The following is a 21,906-nucleotide window of genomic DNA, read 5'->3' on the forward strand; positions in this document are numbered from 1 at the left end:
CAAGCATCTGGAGGTTATAACATCATTAATACTGTTTGAGGTTTAACGAAAAATCTATTGACTTAAAAAAGCTTTCGAGGTTAACCACAAAAATATTTTACCATTTATGGTCAAAAATATCTAAGCACATACTTTCGCGTATGGGATATGGATAACCAGCTTTAAAGTCGCTGTTACCCTTTAAAATTTTTACGGATTGACTCCATTAATGAACTACGGAGTTCAAATATTCGCTTTCGTTCAATAGGTATCGCGTGGAGTAACGGACGGACTAACATTACAATCTTGTAAGGCGCATTAGCTTGATCCTACTAATAAACAATACGCTTACGTAACATGAGGTCTAATAAATACCACTTTGTACAATGGGTGTGCACTATGACACTAAATATACAGGGTGGCCCAAAAGTAGGTATACAGACCAGTATCGATCAAATATGACATTTTAATTTATTAAGATAATGAATTTATTTGCTTTGGTTTGTTCCGAGCTTAAGGTATAAGTGAAAATAAATTAAGAACAGATAAGGAAGAAACTAAGTCAATACTTGTATAGATAACAATAAGTAAATGATATAAAATGCCATGAGCCGATGAATACGGGACTGTATACCTACTTTTGGGCCACACTGTATAATATATAAGAACAAAGTCAAAACAGTTACAACATTTAAGATAAGAAGCAATAACCTTTAAGAATAATGTCAGAAATCAGCTAAGGGTTCTAAATCTTCGATAATTCTAAATTTAAAAACAATGAACAGAACAATTCAAAATAATGGACACGATTTCAGATTTTTTTTCTGTGAAATCAAATAAACATATGTTATTGTGAGACACCTGCTAAGAAAGGTAAACTGTCACAGTTTTCTTCAAACATATCGCAAGTGTTCTATGCGAGCACCTCGCGTAACACGACACACATCAAGCCGATAGTCTATTTCCTGTCAAAATATTTTTGTAGCATGCTGCCGTTAATAGCAACAATTCATTTCATGCTCGCTGCTGACTCAGCGGTAGAAAATGGAAACACTGCGTGGAAACTAAACTTCGAAAGCGCATGTCTTACAATATGATATGTTTATTAGATTTCACACAATACATTTCTGAAATCGGGTCATCATTTTGATTTGCCCTGTATATCGTTGTACTATTCCCCAAAAGCAAATCATCACAGTACCATATTATTATTATTATTATTATTATTATTATTATTATTATTATTATTATTATTATTATTATTATTATTATTATTATTATTATTATTATTATTATTATTACTTCTTACAAAAGAAAAGTAATATACCCCTATGCTGTTTTTAGTGTTGATTGTGCATTTGATTCCTAAAAGGAAATAAAACTTGTGATCTATTATTTTACCCTTGATCGGAGGCTCCTGTGAAAGACGTAATTCCTGTAGAAGAGAACTAGGTTTAATTCTCAGAACGGCAATGTCGAAAGCAACGTTTGTTGGTGTTCTGTATACAACCTCTGCTGGAAACTTTTTGGATTGTCTATAAACAGTCACTCTCCCAGATTCCTGAATAAAAAAGACATAAACACGAAGGAGTAATTAATGTCCAAACGTTGGAAATATGTTTCAACCAAACGATTTAAAATAATATATACGTACCACAGAACGACAAAATACTTGGAATTTTTGTGTTTTAGAATAATAAGCAAAGTTTTAACGGTAAATTTTATGCTTACATGTCTATATTAGGTATTGATAGAAAATAAGACAACAGAATCTCTGCTTTTACCATTTTGCAATCATAAAGAGCATTAGCAAAAGTGTTTATACTGACGTAGCATACGGAAAATACCCCAAAACAAAGTGGACTGACAGTGAAATATACATTGACTTTGTTTGAAACTACAAAAACAACAGTCAATGCAAGATGTCATTCTCTTAACAACCAGGCTGCTAATTATATTCTGGATAATGTTTGTTGCAAACGAGACGAGAAGTGCATTAAATTGAGACGAGACGAGAAATCTTTTTCGTTTTTGGGACAAGACTGAACATTTCTTGAATCTCGTGAGCAACATAAAATTCACGTAAGACGATTTATAGAATAAAAACTATAAATTCGTAAAGCGATTTTACGTACCGGTATGCAATGAAGAGCATTTATCAAACTTTTGAAAATACAGAAGTCATTACGCAATACAGAAGGTTGTTCGCTTTATATCCGACCATTTTGACGGGTACTCACACATACAGCGCCACCACCACCGATCATGTTCTGTTGGACCTCAGCATTGTGATGTATCACACGGCATCTCAGTTGCAGCAAGATCAGGCGCAGGACAAGCATGGTAATTCTGTTCCATTCTGTTCTGACGGCGATATTGAAGACGTCATTTCAATAATCAAAGGCGCAAAAATCCATTCGACTGGCATCTGAGTTTTTCACAAGAATGCCTTCAAACGGAATTTCATGAATTCCTAATTTCTCTGCCATTTCCTGATAAAAAAAACACAAAAAAAAAAAACGTACTGATGTTCTGGCGGTATGATACGAAGCCTTTTTCATACGAATCATTACCAGTTCGCATTTATTCCATACAACTGCAATACAACTGGGGGATGTCTCTCCGATAAATAGGTATCAGAATGGATTCTTGGAAGTATCTTGCACTCACCTTCGCGTTTTTGTCCACCTTGCATATCATCAGTTTACCCTCATATCCGAATTACTTAACATCCATAAGGCCAAGAGGGAGACTCTCCATGCACTGACGAACAAAGTTGCTGCGCCCCTTACCGTCAATGTTACGGTATGTGATCCCCCGAATGTAACTACCAGCAGTGAAATGGACATATAATTCATCCATTTTAACAACCTTCTTCCATTTGGAACTCACCAGGTACTTTTCATACAGTTTCCTGCAATTCGGCAATGTGACACGGTAGCAGGTGGTGTACACGAGTCTTCCGCACACACTTCAACCTGAGGTGCTTGGGAATTGTTTGGTTCACAGTTGACGGTGCGAAATGGAATCTGTGGTCCATATCACGTTGCGTCGGGGGACTTTCTTGGGACGCCAATCAATGGATCCCCCTTACCACTACGGGTGTCACTTTGTTTGCATCCCTTATCCTGGTGGTTTCCGTGCGTGAATGTTTCGCAAGGGGAGAATGTTGTGTGTAACGGGCCATAGCTTTCGCAGTCGTCATCCCGAGTGTTAGCTCATTCTTCCGACATTTTCACAATGTGTACTTACGTAACCCTCCTAATACTGGTGGATTTTCGACGGCATTTGATAACACTCACGTACCTACAAGGTCAGACACAACACTGCTCTAGCCAGCTATACCATAGCTTCAGCATGATACGCCAGGTGGCAGTACCGAATCGAAAATTGTCGGATATACAGCGACCCACCTTCTGTATACTTACGCGGAAGAATTCTGATAACTTCTAAGAGAAATTAAAAAATAGAGCATAAATTTAACGAAAGACATAATTCTTAACAAAACGAGTCGAGCCGAGAAAAAAAACTTTTCGAAAATCGAAATGAGACGGGAAAGAATTTTTTAAAGAACCAGTACGAGACGAAACAAATTATTTCTCGTTTCGTCTCGTCTCGTGCGCAATACAAATCCCGGACTGGTTGTACTTACCATAGTTTCGCAAGAAGATATCTTCTCCGAACGTTTTGTTCATTCCTTCATTCATTTTCAAGTATTCACAATAGTATCTTTCGTACTTAAGTATATGAATAAATTGGTAATGAACCTCGATTCAGAATAAATAATTCTTCCTTGATTTTTATCAAAGTTTTGTCTTAAGTTCACACCGCATTTACTTACTTTTTAACCTCAAATTAAAGTTTAACAGCTTTATTTCATATGTTTTCCCCTATGCAAACACAACGTTTAATTTTTGTTCTAAATTGTAATTAACTATTTACTTTTTTTAAAGTTTGATTAAGTCTAATTTCCAATATGACGGACCTTAGTTGGGAAACCGAACGTTCTACTAGAAAATGTTTCATATGTGTACCAAACAAGTTACTCTTTTCCTTCATGCCAAGTTTGGTGAAGATCGGATCCGTTATGTAGATGGCAATACTTATTATTATTAACTAACTCTATGGTCTATGGAACCCGGAGGTTCAATACTGTGTTCACAAAAGCTCTCCATTGACTTCTGTCCTTCTAGTTTCTACTTTGCACTCCTATTTCTGCGAGATCCATCTTAACATTGTCTTCCCAACTGTGCCTAGGCCTTCCTAATGGATGTTTTCCTATTGGATATCAAGTTAAAACTTTGAAAGCGTTCCTACCTCCTTGTATACGGTAATATAGAAAATGTATCAAAGATGTGTGTATATATACTGAGGTTAGCGATAGCTTAGGGGTCAGAAGGGTCGTAAGCATCGGAGGTGTTTGGTCAGCGATGCTGCTGCGAAAATATATTTTAGGCAGTGTGATATTGTCTTCGTCAATTATTGTATTAGCTGAACATTTTTATTGTAACAGGTGCAGAAAGCAGCAGGAGGAAGAACATTAGAATATTACATATTGAATACATTAAAACTTATATGGAAAACCAACCCCAAAGTATCTCGTGAGACACTTTGAGATTAGAGTAATAGGAATTTATTACTGAGATTGGAGGTAATAGGAACATAATGCTCATAATTGTTCACTTTCTACATAATAAACATGTAATCGATCTTGATAAAGAGTTAAATTTAATATTTTCTTTCAATTTGTTGACCCGTGTGCGTGGGTTTTCTCGGTGTTCTCCCGTTTTCTCCCACTTTCTTCATTCCACCATTTTCATTCATTACTCATCATCACCGTCTCCTTTAGCCTAACCGGCATAACCGTGGGACGTAAAACTCAAAGATTTCATTTCATTTCAATTTGTTGATATATATTTATAATAATTATTATGTTTTGATTTTTTTGTATTATTTACATCATTTTCATATGAACTCTTCTTGCATTCATTTATGCATATACTTACATTCATGGACATATTGACTACAGAATAGAATAGAGTAGATTAAGGTGGTAACTGAGTACGTCGACAGTTAGGTTCTTTTGTACCCTTCCGGAGACATAACTTGTACATTAAAAAAAAAAAAAAAACAGTCCAGACAAAATCAACAATAATAAAACAAGGAATAAGTTAGTTAAAATACATGAAAAAACGTCCATACACGAGCTAAAATTAAAGTGCATGCAAAACCTAAATATATCAAAAAGAGTAGTCCAGAAACGAAACAAATGTCATCCTCAAGGAGCAAGTCCAGGTCTACTGGAAGGTGGTAATGTTGTCGATGCCGAGCAAGAGCGAAGAGTCGACAAAATGATGATGAATAGATGAAAGGTCTCCACAAAAAACAAATTCTGGAACTGCATCTCCAAGTAAAAGATATGCATGCGTTAAATGACTGTGCCCAACACGCAGCCGAGTTAAAACTATTTCTTCTTGACGAGACTGTCGGGAGCTAGAAGTCCAGACTCCGACGCCTGGTTTAATGGCATAACCTCACTTTTAGATAACCTAGAAAAGAATACTAAAGTATTCAAAGGACAAGGAAACCAAAAAAGGAAAGAAGTGACACAAGTACTAGAGGAAGATCTTTGAAAGATGCGGGTTAAGGATAAAAAAAACATACCCAAAACAGACAAGAATGAAAGAACTATGTCAAAGAGGCCAGGGTCAATGACGGGCTGTAGTACCAAAGAAGAAGGAAAGGAAGAAGGTGGGAAATACTTACCCCTGGCTCTGCTAATCGTACCACGTGAGAACAGGTGAGGATATATCCAGAACGACTATCAATGACCACTCCCGTTCCCCAGCCTCCGCACTCCACCAGCACTACAGCGCTGTCAATTTTCTCTGTAAAAGAAAGAGAACCTTATTATATAAGCTACATACATTACATTACAGCAATAAAAATTATTTGGTAGTAGGTTATTCGATCTAATTCAATTTTATTGGATCCTTATATCACATAAATGATATTGGATTTGTATAAGTAAATGTTCTACAGTCAAAGTTGCAAAACTCATCAACAGCATAAAAACAACTATCAGTGGTTTATTAGACTTCCGAACTATGTTATGCATAAGTTGGAAGTGTGACAGAACTACAAAGTCCGTCCGTCTGTCTGATGGCAGGTATCAGAGCAAAAACGGTAAGAGATATGGTGAAGTTATTTCTTGGAATCGATCTACCGTTCCAGGACCAGGAATAGCTCCCATATCGTCTATTCAAACCAAAAATGGTAGAAAGCAACTGTTTCGATTTTAATATTGATTGCCATATATTTAATAACAAAAAATGGTAATAGATAGTGACAAAAGGTGTTTTGCAATCATTCAGTATTTCAAGAGAATATATCATCATCACCTGTAACGCCCTACTAAAACCGGAAATGATTGAAATTTATTAGTACTTCCGGTTTCAAAACTGATTTTCATACAGGGAAAACGATAAGGGACATAGAAAAACTTTTGACACAGTATGAGTCTTGTATAGACTTTTATACATATGTTGAAATTGGAAGTGGTGAAAATCTACGGTTTTTCGATTAAACACTGATTGCATAAAGGATAAAACGGAAATAGCGGAAAGCAGTTTTCTTTTTCTTATATGGATTCAGTATCAAGAATATCTTTAATCTCTGTTTTTGTGCCTCTATTGCAACCGGAAGTGAAAAACATCAATTACCACGTCCGGTTTTAATGTTAATCTCCATAGATTAAAAGCAGTAAGAGGTAGCGGGTAATGACATTTCAATGAATTCAGCGTCCGAAAAATAGATTCTATCATTGATTTGATTCTTCTATTGTGACTAGCAAAGGCGCCCATCAGGGGGGGGGGGCAAGGTGGGGCACTCACCCCGCTCTACAGAAAATTGTACTTCGGAAGATCGAAAACCAAATAGATTTTTTTTTAGAATAGTTACCGCAAAGTTTGAGACTACTTGAAATGTCGCTTATACTTACGCCCATGGAAACCACAACATGGGTGCCCTTGGTAACTCGTAGTTATGGATGTAATACTTAAAGTTTGAGTATTGAATTCGCATAGTTTGGAAGTCTACCGAAGTTTCACGCTGGGAAACAAAACTCACTTGTTCAATTAAAGTATTCTTTTGATGATGATGATGATGATGATTTGTTATCATTATTTAATACAAAATATTTAGAGATTAGCTTCGTAAATATCATAACACGATAACCGTATATTTACTTTAATTCCATCCAAGCAATACTGCGAAATTACTTTAAAATAACTGAAGATTCGTTGACCGCACACAAGATGAGACTAAAACAAAGGTTTTCTCGTCTCGTCTTGTAAATAAATGATAAATGATAATTTTTGTTGAAAAAATAAAATTAAATCTAAGTTTACGTCCCACGTTTATACCAGCTAAGCTAAAGGACACGGTGATGATTAGAAATGAACGAAATGGTGGAATGAAGAAAGTGAGAGGAAATGGGAGAACCCCAAGAAAACCACAAAGTTCACTTGGCGCGAGCTGGGATCGAACCAAGGGCCCCATGCACCAGAGATGAACGCTCTACAACAGCCACTGCGGCCCCAATTTTTGTTAAATTCTCGTATAGTCTTCATTCTCGACGAATTCCTTCTTGTCTCGCATCTAGGGTTGCCAACTGGCCAGTATTTCACCGGCCTGGCCAGAATATTGCGTTATTTTGATTAAGGCCGGTGACCGGTACAAACTTCGTACCAGTCCCTTTATGACTGGTATTTTGAAATTGTAATCCTGAATAAAAACCAAACATCGAAATTCTTCAACAGTGTATTTAGATATACAAATTTCCGTTGTATTATACATTAAGCGATATTTTTTTTTAATTTATGGCAGTTTCTTTTTAAGTTTATTTAACAAGAAATTTGATAATTAGATTTTATTGTGAAATATTGCTTTCAACAATAGAGACAGAAGTGTATAATTTGTCATAATTGTGCAGCATAAATATAGCGATAAATTTAAATTGTCCATCGATTGTTGGCAAATAACAACCATTTTGTTAGTACAATGTTTGTTGCATTGTTTAGTTTCACGTCCCTAACTTCCCTTTAAAAAAATCATTCCTGAAAGGAGTCTCAACCATTGTTTTGTCTGTTCAAGTCGACCCTGCGCCTGCAATTCTTTCCAGTACCTACGTGGCTACGAGTACACTAATGGTCCTTTGTTTCAGTAATCTAAACATTGATTGGACCTTACATTTCCTCCTCCTCCTCACACTTAGGCCTATATCATAGAGAATTTTGAAGGAGAGCCAGTATTTTTTTTCCAGTTGGCAACCCTACTCTCATCAATTCTCGGAACCCTTTTCTCGTCCCATTTGGTAAATATATGTAGAAAATATATGCCCTGATTTTCTTTTTTATTTTATCTCGAAGTTATCAGAATTCATTTTCATCACGAAAAGTAAATGAAGGATGTAATATAACAATACTTATAACTTAAATATATTATGTAATGACTTGCGCATCTTTAAACGTTAGCAAATGTATTGTGTTCGTACAATCACTTGATCAATTTACAATCTTTTTTTAAATCAAAAGATCCAATATATTTCGATCAATAATTTTCTTGGACGCCTTATATCTGGAGAACTACTACATACAAACCCAAACTATCACTTAACTCAGTATGATGTGCTTATTCCGTAGAAAATACGAAAACTCGATTTAGGTGCCGTTCAAAAATGTGGCCCCTGATCAAATTTTGAATCAAAAGAGAGGAAAGCGTTATTCACTACCTTATTGTCCACGGTTTGAACTGCAAGAAATGATTATATTTCTTCGCAATAATGTGAATACCAAAGTGAAATGTTGTGTTTCTATACAATTTCCTTTTCTCGTATGACTGGATAATTAAAAAGCTTATATTGTTGTAAAGAAAATAAAACACATGTCTGCAGCGAGAAACGACCTGAGGATTTCATGAACTTGAGTCCACGTTGTTACCTATTACACCATCAAGAACTGCTTACATGAAAAGCGATACATTGAGTGATTGTCGAAAGAGTCAAAGCACTTTACATCGCTTTGTATTTTTCTTTGTTTCGTTTTTATTGCGTTCAATCTTTGTGTTTTTCGTACAATGCACGAAAAAACAAATCTATTTTTCACTACGATGAGCAGGAATACTGTTTTAACTGATCAGCAAATAAGAAGCTACTGGCGAAATAATATAGGGTAAAGTGTAGCATTTTATTTTCATAGCAGCAAGAGGTAAGATACTATCTCGCTGAAAACGCATATAATTGTTTGACAGATAATACCAATGACTAACTTACAGATGGGTTGGTAATCAAAAGGTTAAAGAAAATATTTTCATAAGTGAAAGTCAAGTCTTGTTTCAGATATTTTACGATGGTTAGCGACACTGTTATGCATGGAGAATCAAAAATCACATTTTCGAGGAGGGATAAAACATGCTCGCGTGCAGTCATTTGGTCATTACAGATGTACTTAATTGAGTATAAATTTTAGTTATTATTACTGTATTATTATACCCACTGACGGAAACCCCGGGTGTGAGGGCAATGTGTCCTCCAATCTTCGAACTGGGAGGATTGTCCGGTCCTCCCCCAATAATCCGATTTGGAATGTGTTTTGGGGGGGAGAAATGTGATTATTTGTATCCGACTGCCACAAAGGAATATGAGATGAACTTGATGTCCTTTGTTGTATAATATACAACAGATTCACCCCAGAAATCAGATTCATCTACCTATTTTACCGTAATATGAGTCTCATCTCCCCCCTACCCCGCCCTAGAATAACCCTCAAATCTGCCCGCTTCCCATTCTTGGAAGACAATGCTGTCCTCTGATTCTTTACAGAATTGTTTTTCAACTTCATAAATATTCTCAACATCGCATTAAAAAAAAAAAAAATGATAATTGTCTACCCGCCCCGCCCGCAATTTTCAAGATAGATTTGTGCCGATAATTACACCAAACTTCGATCTCAAGATTAAAGGAAATGAAAAATACCAATGAAGCGTGACTTCGAACCAATACAAGTAAATCTGTTATAAAATATTTAACGCAAAACTCTAAAGTGTACATCTATCACCATTCGGACAGACCAATGCCCTCCTAATGGCACCTGCTGCTATTAGAACAATTAACAAGTAAATGACTACCCGCATTAAAGGGAGCTTCCGAGGCAGTAACTCAGCCATCTTCTGCAGGCTGTTATTAAAAATAAATAGAGTGGGTCAAAGAAGTGCAGGAAGCTAATGGGAATTACAAACAAGCCTTTGTTGCACATGATTCATGTGCAACGGCAAAACCTGTTTAAACATGTTTTGGTTTAATGAATGACAGAATAACAAACGATGACAAGAAATAAGATAGTGATTTACTCGTACTGAGACAATTCAATTTAGCATCTATAAATGTATATTGCGAGATTACAAAAAATCATATATTATGGTAATAAACTCTGCGAAGCAAAGAAAAGGAACTACACCAATATAAATTGCGGACAGATTCCATTCAGAGTTCGCAGATTTTCTGAGATAGATTTCCTTCCTACGACACAAAAATTCCATTGTAAATTAACATTTCCTTACTCTGTAAATGATAAAGTTTTCTCCTTACGACATAAAAAATTGTCATTTTTAATTAAAATTTCCTTACTCTGTAAATGATACATTTTCCTTCTTACGGCACAAAAAAGAAATCATTAAAATTTCCTCAGTTCGTAAATGATGAAGATTCCTACCTACGACACAAAAAATCCCCATTTTTAATTAAAATTTCCTTTGTAAATGATAAAGTTTCCTTCCCACAATATTAAAAAATACATTTAAATTAAAATATCCTTACTCTGTAAATGATGACATTTCCTTCCTACGATACAAAAATCCCATTCTTAATAAAATATCCTTACTTTGTAAATTATGGTGTTTCCACTGAACACACAAGTTTACTTGTAATCATAAAAATATGCATTTCGTTATATCATAAAGAAATGTGACAAATAGGACATTGGTTTACAAAACAATTAGAGCATACAGTACTTTCTAATATTAGGATCAGGGACGACGGAAGAGTTTTATCGAAGGAAAGTCAGAGAAAGATCAACACACAAGCACAGTGATGCAAGAGGTTACATGATACATAATTATAAAACAACAATTATCCTTACCATAGTAAATAAACTGTAGTACTATGGCATTTTATATAAATATATTAGGTACTATAGTAAACCCTATGTGAGAGCAAATTAATATGTTTTGACATGTATTTCCCAAAACTGAATACCTTTCGAATATACAGGGGATATAAGTGACCCCCTTGCTCTTCGCTTTCGGGCAGCCATGATTAGGATGACCAGATGTATCCTCTTAAAGAAAGTTATACTCTTTTGGAGGCTCAAATACTCTATACCCTTTTCTTCTCGCCAAATTGTTGATTTTTATTCTTTTCTGTATTATATCTTACTGATTTGACAACATTCAAAACTCAAATGTTATAATCATGAGCGGCGATTAGGGGGGCAAAGGGGGGCAGTTGCCTCCCCACTTTTTTGAAGGACCCATTGATGTATTAGTTTCATTTGGAAATGTAAAGTTATTGTGTATATATATTATTGGTTCATAGAAGAGAATGATACCATATATTTGCCGTTGCGTGAGATGTATTGGTTATTTCTCTTCTGATGGTGTTAAGAAAGCTTCAGAATGTTTTAATTGCCACGTAAAATGGTTCAAAATTTAACCTATTGGAGTGCAATAATTCCAGCGTACTTTCATTTCTTCGTACAATGTTAGTCAGTCGCTTTGAAACTAATTAAGATAACACTTCGAAAAAAAGTCTTTCATAAGTTATTCTTTAATTGCATAAAAATTGACAGTTCCTAATATGAATTTTCTTTTTTCCAATAGCAAGGAATATTGGTTAAAAAAAAAAAAAAGTAATAAGGAACAATTTCTACTTTTCCCATTGTTTTACAATGTAATATACGAGTGAAGTGATGTGTTTAGGGATGCACTAGTGTATATGCAATTAAATTTAGTGAATTCAACATAATTCTAGGTTTCAGAATTATTTTGTATAACTGAAGTGTGGAGTGATTCTAAGTATTGTTGAGTTTAGATGTGTTCCAAAAACTACACCTAATGACAACGAACATGTTTCCGGAAGCTGCAAAAGGTGTATTTTTTTAGATGTCATAGCATTGCTCACAATATTTACTGTCTTTCTAAGAGTAATAACATACATTTAATAGCATGTGTGGAATTAAAAATATGTTTTCATTAATCCTCGGTTTCAATGTAACTTTTGCAAAACAAACCTCATTATTCATTATTATGATTAATATTATCCTTTCTATTTATTTGTTTTGCAAATTTGTTATTAAATAATCTGATCCCACTATTTTCCAACAGAATTTTAAGATGTTCATGAGCAGGAAATCAAAACAAATCTTACACTTTTTACACGTTGCTAGTACCTACTTCCGTTGCTCTTGTCAATTTACTTAATAAAATATGAAATACAATATACGCTATTTTAACTGAAAAAGATAGTATCCTATTAGTTATACAACTTTTCGTCAAACATAGTGTTAGCATCAACCAGGTAAACTGACATTGATATACAAATATTCAGATCATGTCTTGCCCCCCCCCCCACTTTTAACGTCCAATCGCCGCCACTGGTTATAATTAATAATATAATAGTAATCACCGTAACCCGCGGTCGAAGTGAGACGGTATGCGGTGGTATGCCATACCGCCTCTGGTTTTTCAGTGACCAAGACATACCGTCACGGGAGAGTAGATGCTAAATACCTTTAATAAATCCAGTTTTATACACAGTAATTGACGAATAGCTTTGTACGTAAAAAGAATTTATGTAGAAATAATTTCTAAGTTGACAACACCGACATTTTTGTTATGTTTTCCCTACCTTTTGCTTTTAAAATGAGGTATCTTCAAAGAAGTTCATCTAGTTTATATTTTGATATGCTATATTGAATTGTTTCTTTCGTATGTATGTGTGTCTTCTTGTCTCATTTCGTATAAATGTTGTATTTGAACATGAGCGAAAGTAGGGGTTGTCTGCTGTGGGGCGATTCTTCCGGGGGTTTGGAATACCCCTCAGTCGAGTGGGGGGTCCGGGAACTTTCCCGCAGGAAATTGTTAATTTCAAAACTCGGTTTTTAAGCACTTTCGTGTATAATTTTCTATACAACAACATAAAGGGATATTTTTTAGAAAGTTGTCGGCAAGGGATCAAAGTCTCTCCATGCTCCCCCCTCCCGTAACTAAAGAGAAGCTCTCAAGTGGTTTTGAGTCATTATGTAAATAGAAATGCAATCTTTTAGACAACATACCCTCACTATATTTCAAAATTTAGATAGCTGGTATGTCGAGTCAAAATCGTAATGAAACATACCACCTCTGTTTTTGTTTTTTCCACTTCGAACACTGATCATAACAGAAACGGTAGCTTAACATTTAGTTGTTACAACTGCACTCAGGTCAGAAAATAAAAAATTCGAACGTGTCAAAACTAACAGAAATATGATCAGCTCTGCAAAGTTCAGCGTATAATTTGTTGGTTGGGTTGCAATTTAAGGTTCCTTTCAGCACGAAGCTAAAATGAAATGAAATCTTTAAGTTTTACGTCCCACGGTTATGCCGGTTAGGCTAGAGGAGACGGTGTTGATGAGAGATGAGTGAAATGGTGGAATGAAGAAAGTGGGAGGAAACGGGAGAACCCCGAGAAAACCCACGAGCACGGTGTTTGTCCACCACAAAGTCCACCTCGCGGGGGCTGGGATCGAACCCGGGACCCCAAGCACCAGAGGTGAACGCTCTACCACTGAGCCACCGCGCCCCCCTTAAGCACGAAGCTATAAGACGTGGACCTACAATTTAAGACCAAATGCAAACCACCGACATGCGTTCAAATATCTCAAGGCTTTCGCACCAAGTTTACTTTCATTAACAGAATAAACGAAAAAATACACTTTCTGTAGGGGTCGAAACCTTTCTGGAAGAACCAATAAAAGCTCAGCAGATTTCTACAAAGCATACAAATACATCTTCCATTCACATGGTAAAAATTTAGCATAAGTTTTATCTTCGAATTCTACTTTCCTTTGCACTACACTAACTGAACTTGTGGCTAATAATTCGTCTAGAAATATCGAACTTCACTGATTGATATACATGATTGATAGACAGATACTAAAATAAAGCTAATATCACTTCTTAGCATTTGTGGAAAACCGTTTTAGCAGTTTTGTTGATATCAAATTTCCAGAAATGTTGAGTGTTACACCGCTAACTGATAGTTCTAACCTGTAGTTTTGCTCTTCCTATCGCTTATTAATAAAAGAACATTGTTACAGCCCTTAATTTTCTTTGTAAAGTAGAACAAAATACAATATATCAACATCTTAACTTCATTTGTTAATGAGTGTTTTAATAGATCTACTGTTTCACTCTTTTACATACAACCTAAGTGGTTGCATTTAAACGATCTAGTAGTGTTCCATTCGTTCGTGATTTGATAATAATTTGTATTGGAATTCCAAGAAGAAGAAGAGACGTTGTAAGAAATCAAGCGAAATCCTTGTTCCAGCGTCATTGCTTCTGATGGTCTTTTCAAGTTATTTGAAAACTCCCAAACGTGATACTTGAGTCTGGCAACGATGAGTACTAAATGTTCCTTGAAGAGCTCTCAAAAACCAAACCGGAAACGGATGTACAGACTAATATGTTTCCTTACAGCTTATTTTCTTTATTTCTTTGTCCGTATCAAGACCTGATTAATTGTATCAATTGAAAGGAACGAATTTCAAACAAACGTCTGTGTACGTTTCACTCAAATGGTTACTACTGCATGAGCAGCTAAATATAAAGAACACTTCAATTATGTTCAATGTGTTATCCCAATTTCTCAGCTATAAATATAGCAGTGATTTCATACTGAAAGTTATGGATTTCCCCTGATCATGACTTTTAAAACACTCAGCAATTATCTATACTATTTTGAAAGTTATTAACTTTTAACGTGTACTACTTTTATGAGTGATTTGTATTACAACAAAAAAGCATGGAACTCCACCGAAGATATATATTTTATATTTTCTTTATATTTTCTGAAATTTTCACGAATATTACGCGAGTGTTTTTTTTTTCAATAAAACAACGCTTTTCGAGAATAATAATTTTTATTTATTTATTTATGCTCAATTATATCGTATGATAATTACTCAAGATAAGTGCAGAAAATTTGACGACTATAAAGAGCAATATGTAAGAAAGAATAAAATAACATCTTTAATCTGTTGAAATACAGCGATATATTGTGTTCGTAATTTCCAAAAGCGTAACAGTATATTAGATTGCTTCGCCACTGCTCGCCCAATACTAGTGATCGATAGATCTATTGAATTCAGGTAAATCTCAGAGAAGCTTTACCCCCTTGAGCTCACCGTGTACATCATTGAGAAAATGTATTTCATACTCTTTTCATAAAAGCCTATGTTATAATGCTATAACAATAATTTAACATCTAACATATTAGAAACGCTTTCTCCTAGGAAAAAAAAAATCAGAATTCAGTATTGGACATAACTTATTTCTTTTCATATAGAAAGTTATAACAATAACAGGAGAAAAAATTAGACCATGTTACAGTCAAAATAGAAGAAACGTAAGGAAATCAATGTAATAGATGAATGCCTCACATCTTTTCCCTCAATGTTTCTTTTCCGACAGTCTGGAGACATACTGCTCGCACTAGCGGTTTTCAGATGGATGTCTATTTACCTGAATCTCACTAGAGGCTCGTTTTCTTTTATAACTGAAGAGCTATTTACATAGTAGTGTTATTTTCTCAGAGTGAACCGAGAGCCACAGAAAAGTGATTAAAAAGCCGCAAATTTAACATGCCTGACACAGGTCCACGTTTGATATAGCCTTCCTACTGAATGAGACGCTGAATTAATCAAAAAGTTACCGGTACTTTGTAACATTACAATGAATCACTAACCAAGATTTACCATATCGTGCTCAAATTACGATCGACCGTAAGACCGTAAAAAGATGAGTGCAGTCCTCAAATAATGATTGTTATTATCAATCATTTTCAGGTTTATATCAATTATATTCATGCTGAAATACTTAATTATAAAGGTAACCAAGAAAGTTCTGTCGCTTTTTCACCCATTACCTTCGAACATCGATATGTCACTTAAGACGTACCTGGAAGATCAAAAATAGTCCCCATCAGCATTGACGGTATTCTGCCAACGTTCGATTCGATTCCATCATGGTAGAACTTAGTGGGCCGTGAAACGAAGAAGGTATCAAGTGCACTTTGCAACTCTACTAAGGATTTGAACTGGTGTCCCCTAAGGTGATTGTAAAAGGAATGGAACAGGTGTCCAAGAAATAGAATGTCCGGGGAGTATGGCGGATGCAATAGTGTTTCCTATCCAAGGAGAAAAATGGTGTTCCGGGTCATCCTAGCCACGTGGGGCTTAGCGTTGTCCTGTAACAGGAGGACCCCTTTGCGATTCAGAAGTGCTGACGGTAATCACTTGCATTGATGCTCTGACCAGCTGGTAGCAATTCCTTATGCATGATGCCGCGAGCAGTCCACCAAACACATAGGAAGACCTTCTTCTGGTGCAGTGCTGGTTTCGGCTGTTTTAGAACCGGTTCATAGGATGCTAACCAATGACGAAGGATCGTGGAGCTTCGTACAGGACCCACTTCTCATCACATGTCAACACTCTGTCCAGAAACGGCTCCTTCCTCAGACGAGACAGCAAAGAAACACAGGTGTCTGCTCGCGTTGCCTTCTGGCCTGGAGTGAAATCATTTGGGACCCATCGACCCAACTTGTAGTGCTTCCGAAGTTGAAGGAGACGCTACCGAATGGTTTCTCCACTCACACTGACCTGCAGTCCCAGTTCCTCACATGTCTGGCCACTATTCGCCTCAATTGCTGCCTGAAGATCTTCATTTTGTACATGTGTTGGTAGAAATCTATACATGTGTTGGTCTTCCGGCACGTGGTGAGTCTTCGAGTGTTTTGTCACCGTCCTTAAACTTGTAAAACCATGGCTGCACTGTCCGCGTAGTCACGACACCCTCTTCTGCCCCGCTGCAGCGGCGTTTGACCCCAGTTTGAACTTGTACAGCATCATGTCCTTATGACACTCTGTGGAGGTCTATGTTCACTCTGTCCTTACGCGAGTTCACGGTGTAATTAAAGTGCAACAACCAGGTAGTATGTTGGATATACCCACAACAACAACTGACCTTTGCCTTATCTCAACTCTCATTCAACTAACAATCTGAGGGCCAACTGAACACAGACCTCCACAAAAAGCGACAGAACTTTCGTGATTACCTTATTTAATGTAACAGAATATTATGAATTTTTTGACAGTTATTCGTAGACGAGAAGATTTCAAAGTAGCACATGATCTCTGACGGGTGTTGAATTCCTATCTTTCCTCGACTCGTTCGAATTTCTCATCAGACCGCAGGAGCAAGAAACGAAAGATTTATTACATAGCCAAGAGTTTATATGGTGCACCAGACTTTCGCAATATTAATTAGAAGCAGTGTTGTCAGTTAGTAGCAAATTTCTCGCAAAATGGGAAATTCTGATTAGTGGTAGGAGTACGAAAATTTTTATCTAAGGCTCAAAACGGGAAATTCCAACGTGTTAAACTACTTTTTTAAAGCACGCTTTACGTTAATTATTTCTTTAAACCATTCTCTCATGCACATAAAAAACATTAATCCATCTCAAGACTGACTGACTCTGCCTCCCTCTAAACAGGTATAGCCAGCAACAGGCATGGGCTTACCCATTGGGACATGTGGCGGTGCGCTTTCCGAAACATCACTAGTAAATAAAAGTTTATATATATATATAAATGCAGGCGCACTTGCAAAAGGACATCAAACATAAACGGTTTTATTTATTCTTCTTTATACCAGAATTCTGAACAATAAATAATACAGTTAATGCTCTATAAAAATAAAAGAATGTGAAGAGTACAGTGCGCCCTTTACATTACCAGTCTTAACTGATAATAGCATTATTCTACTGCGCCAGGGGTAAAAGTGGATCTGGAAAGGTAGGGGGACGCTTGACGTCACGCTGTCCCCTGTGCCTGTCTTTGCTCATTGTATTTTTTTTTTTTTTTTTTTTAGGAAATAGATACTTTTTGGAAGTGGGGGATCGACGCCCACCCGCGTTCCTCGTCACTTTTACCCCTGCACCAAACAGCTATTTTTAACTTTGTGTATTAACTTACTAGCAGCGTTCACCCCGCTTCGCTGCGGTCACCCCGGAACGCAATAAACTTTGTTACTTAGATAATTTTTACTTTTTCGCTTTCAAGTGATTTATAGCGCCTGTTAGTTATGTTAACCCGCCGAGTCACAGGGTCATGCGGGTTGCATATAAATACGTTTATTTTTATACCTATGATGAACTAATAACAAAGGATTTCTACGTATGGACACCTGAATGATCAATTATCTCAAGACACTGGTAATTGAAAATTAAAGTGATATGATAAAAATCATCTAGGGTCCACATCCTAACAACCCCCCAAAAATGAAAGAAATCGGTTCAGCCGTATTAGCGTGATGAGCGGACAAAGGATTTTTTGTACGTATTGACACCTGATTGGTCAATTATCTCAAGACACTGGTAATTGAAAATTAAAGTGATATGATAAAAACCATCTAGGGTCCAAATCCTAACAACCCCCCAAAAATGAAAGAAATCGGTTCAGCCGTATTAGCGTGATGAGCGGACAAAGGATTTTGTGCGTTCTCTTTTATATATATAGATTAAACTTTTGAACAGTTGTATTCATTAAAACAATGAAATGAAATAAATGAATTGTGTAATTAATTACATAAAATGTCAAGGGTTATTTACATCTTTTAGATGTGACATTCGACTACATTTGCACGAAACTGAAATGGATATTACTAATTGAGCAATGCGATAAATTAACATGACTAAGTGAACATAAGCTTTCAGAAATGAAGAAAATAAATAAAGAATTGAAATCACGACTTTTATAAAAATAAACTGTAACGAAACGGAACAGGTTCGTAACACATAGGCTATAATTGAGTTTTAGGAAACCAAACTCCTTTAAAATTGTGGTAACAATAGCCTGATAAATATAAATAAATCTGGTACTCTCCTAATTTACGTCCTACTAGTTTAAGTCCTCTCCACCTTCCCAGCAGTGATGCCAACCTGTGGGGAAAATCCCATATCGTGGGAGTTTTTGACCTTATTTTCTCGGAAAGAGATAATAAGCAGCATGTATGGGATTTTTCGAGAAGATCGAAATTTACGGCTTATTCATTTAGATATTGTAAAAAGTGACTAAAACAGAGAAATTTAATTTTTAATATTATAGCATAGTTTTAATTAATATAACGTAGGAAATTCACACGTAAAATGGGATTTCTTGCCTCTCGAAATGGGATTTCATATTGTTTCAGGTTGGCATCACTGCTTCCCAGTGAATCCAACAATGTAGAGTTATTTGCCTATACTATTTCGAAAGTGAAGCAAAATATGATGAAATTGCATACTAAAGATTTTGTCGTCTTGATGATCTGAAATTAATTTGTATTTCTAGATGCCTGTTGAATGCATTTTCCGTTTATGTAGACCAATATAGCTCATTGCGAGTTGTGAATGGTGTCCCGACAAAACGTACCAGCGACAAAACGTACCACTTGAATTTTCGCGACAAAACGTACCACTTTTGACGACCTGTCATAAATGACAACCTGTCATGGATTAATTAAAGCATTTCTGGTATTTATTCCACGACAAAACGTACCACTTATATAAATTACAACCTGTCTTGGACTAATAAAAATATTTCGGATATTTAATCCGCGACAAAACGTACCACTTCAAGCATTTTTTTTCAGCCTGTTCACGGATTATTCTCCAGATCGAACAAACTTCTCTTAAAGGTTCTGTACTTGACAAACCTAACATTAAACACGTTTATCAGCGAGTAAGAGAACACGAGTCTTCCAAAATACATTAGACCAGTGTGGGTGCTTACATATCTAACAACAGAGAGCATAATGTTAAGAAACTACTTCCTCATGAACAGGTAAAACAACGGCAGTATAAGGTTAAGAAGAACAGACAGGTAATGTATCGAGTTGTCAAAGTGCAGAAACTCATTGGTAAAAGAGGGCTCATTTACAGAGGAAATGTAGCAGCCTATAAACTGAAAGACACAGCTATAGATCATGGAAACTTTTTGGATATTGTTCCTTTCTTAAGCAAATTTGATCTTCCGCTTAAAAGTAATTTAGATAAGGTCACCGAGAAGAGTCATATACGAGGAAGTAAGCAGGATAGTGGTCGTATAACTTTTACTAAACACGGTGAATTATGTTTTGAATGCTATCAACACACTTATCAGAGAAGATATTTCGAAAGAAGTCTCTCAAGTTTCAATATTTTCTGTTCTGTTAGACACTACTCAAGATATACTAGTTTCAGGCCAGTGCTCTGTTATTTTACGGTATGTTGTTAAAATGGTTGTTAAACAAAGTATTGTTGTCATTGTAAAATGCATATCTACCACAGGCCAGTGTCCTTGCGGCTTACTGCTGGAAATTCTGCAGAAGTTGAACCTTGATATTAAGAAGTGTATTGGAAATCCAACCAATGGCTCAAGTAACATGTAAGGACAATATTTGATTTTTTTTTCAATTCACCTATGATCAGTTACACTTGTGATTCAGTTAATTTTGAGTTTAACGGCCCTTTTAGCAGCGAGGCTATATGAGACGAGACATACTGATTTACGGGAAATCCGAAGCACGTGAGCTCCCGCCAGGAATCGAACCCAGGTCTCCCACGACAAAGGCGCATACGCTAACCGCTTAACCACTAAGAAACTCAGTTACACGTGTGGTGTTACGCTCATATAATCAATCATGTCATATGTGATCTGACAAAAATGTGCATGGATTCTGTGTCATTGTTCTGCTGAATGACTGTGCGATATTTATGCTTGAGTCTTATCAGCGAATGGACATTTGGAAGATCAAATGTTAAAGGCGTCTTACAGTTATTGCGGAAACAAGATGGTAGAAAACACACTGTTTTTCAGAAAAAGTTTTGTCATTTTTCGAACCCAGAAAATGCTTTGTATATAGAGTTGACCCTAATAATTAAGAAAATTGCTTCTACAGAAAATATCAAACCAAAAGCTAGGTGTAAAGCGAAAGGATATATAAAAGATCTTCTCAAGTTCAAAACAACTCGGACAGCACGAATGTTCCTTAAGATATTTCAAGTGACGATCTCTCTGTCAAACTATCTCCAAATAGAGGGTGCTGCTAGTGTAGTCCTATCGGATGGTGCAGACTACTCTGTTCCAAGTGAAAGAGTAGAGAGATGACTTTGAATCCGTTAAGAATGCAGCATTAAGCCTTGCAGAATGGGCCAATAACAAATTTGAAAACTTAGAACGTGACTTTTTTCTATTGACCTGTCGACAATTCGCCTTCAGAGATGGACAAAGATTTTCCTGTGAATATGAAGATGAAGCTGCTTCTATCCAATGACCAGGTACTGCATCGAAGCATTCAACACAATATTGGACATGGTAGTTTTGAGTATTTCTTCAAGATTCAAGAAGCAATTAACTTTATGGATTATTTGGACCCTAGACACTTCAACCAAGTAAAGTAACAGAACTTCCAGACGTGCCTTTCGATAAACTTACATATTTTCTGAAAAACTTCAGTTAAGAATTTCCAAGGATACTATAAATGTATTCTCTTGGACTTTTGAAGGACGTGGATATCCTTGAAAGTCAGTTTTGA

The 21,906-nt window shown here is 36.1% G+C and overlaps 1 protein-coding gene across 2 annotated transcripts in view; it reads right to left on the minus strand.

The window, feature by feature from the left end:
- The window catches only part of LOC145673420 (peroxisomal leader peptide-processing protease), a 645,832-nt gene that overhangs the window by 55,891 nt on the left and 568,035 nt on the right, over positions 1–21,906 (minus strand). For both annotated transcript variants that reach the window (XM_081743110.1, XM_081743109.1), the window contains 2 exons: positions 5,746–5,867; positions 1,381–1,540 (listed from right to left, as the gene is read on the minus strand). In XM_081743110.1, coding sequence (XP_081599236.1) covers positions 1,381–1,540; positions 5,746–5,867 — 282 coding nt within the window. The remainder of the gene's footprint in view (positions 1–1,380; positions 1,541–5,745; positions 5,868–21,906) is intronic.

Source organism: Thermobia domestica, chromosome 16, assembly GCF_964235325.1.
Source record: "Thermobia domestica chromosome 16, izTheDome1.hap1.1, whole genome shotgun sequence".
Classification (NCBI taxonomy): domain Eukaryota; kingdom Metazoa; phylum Arthropoda; class Insecta; order Zygentoma; family Lepismatidae; genus Thermobia; species Thermobia domestica.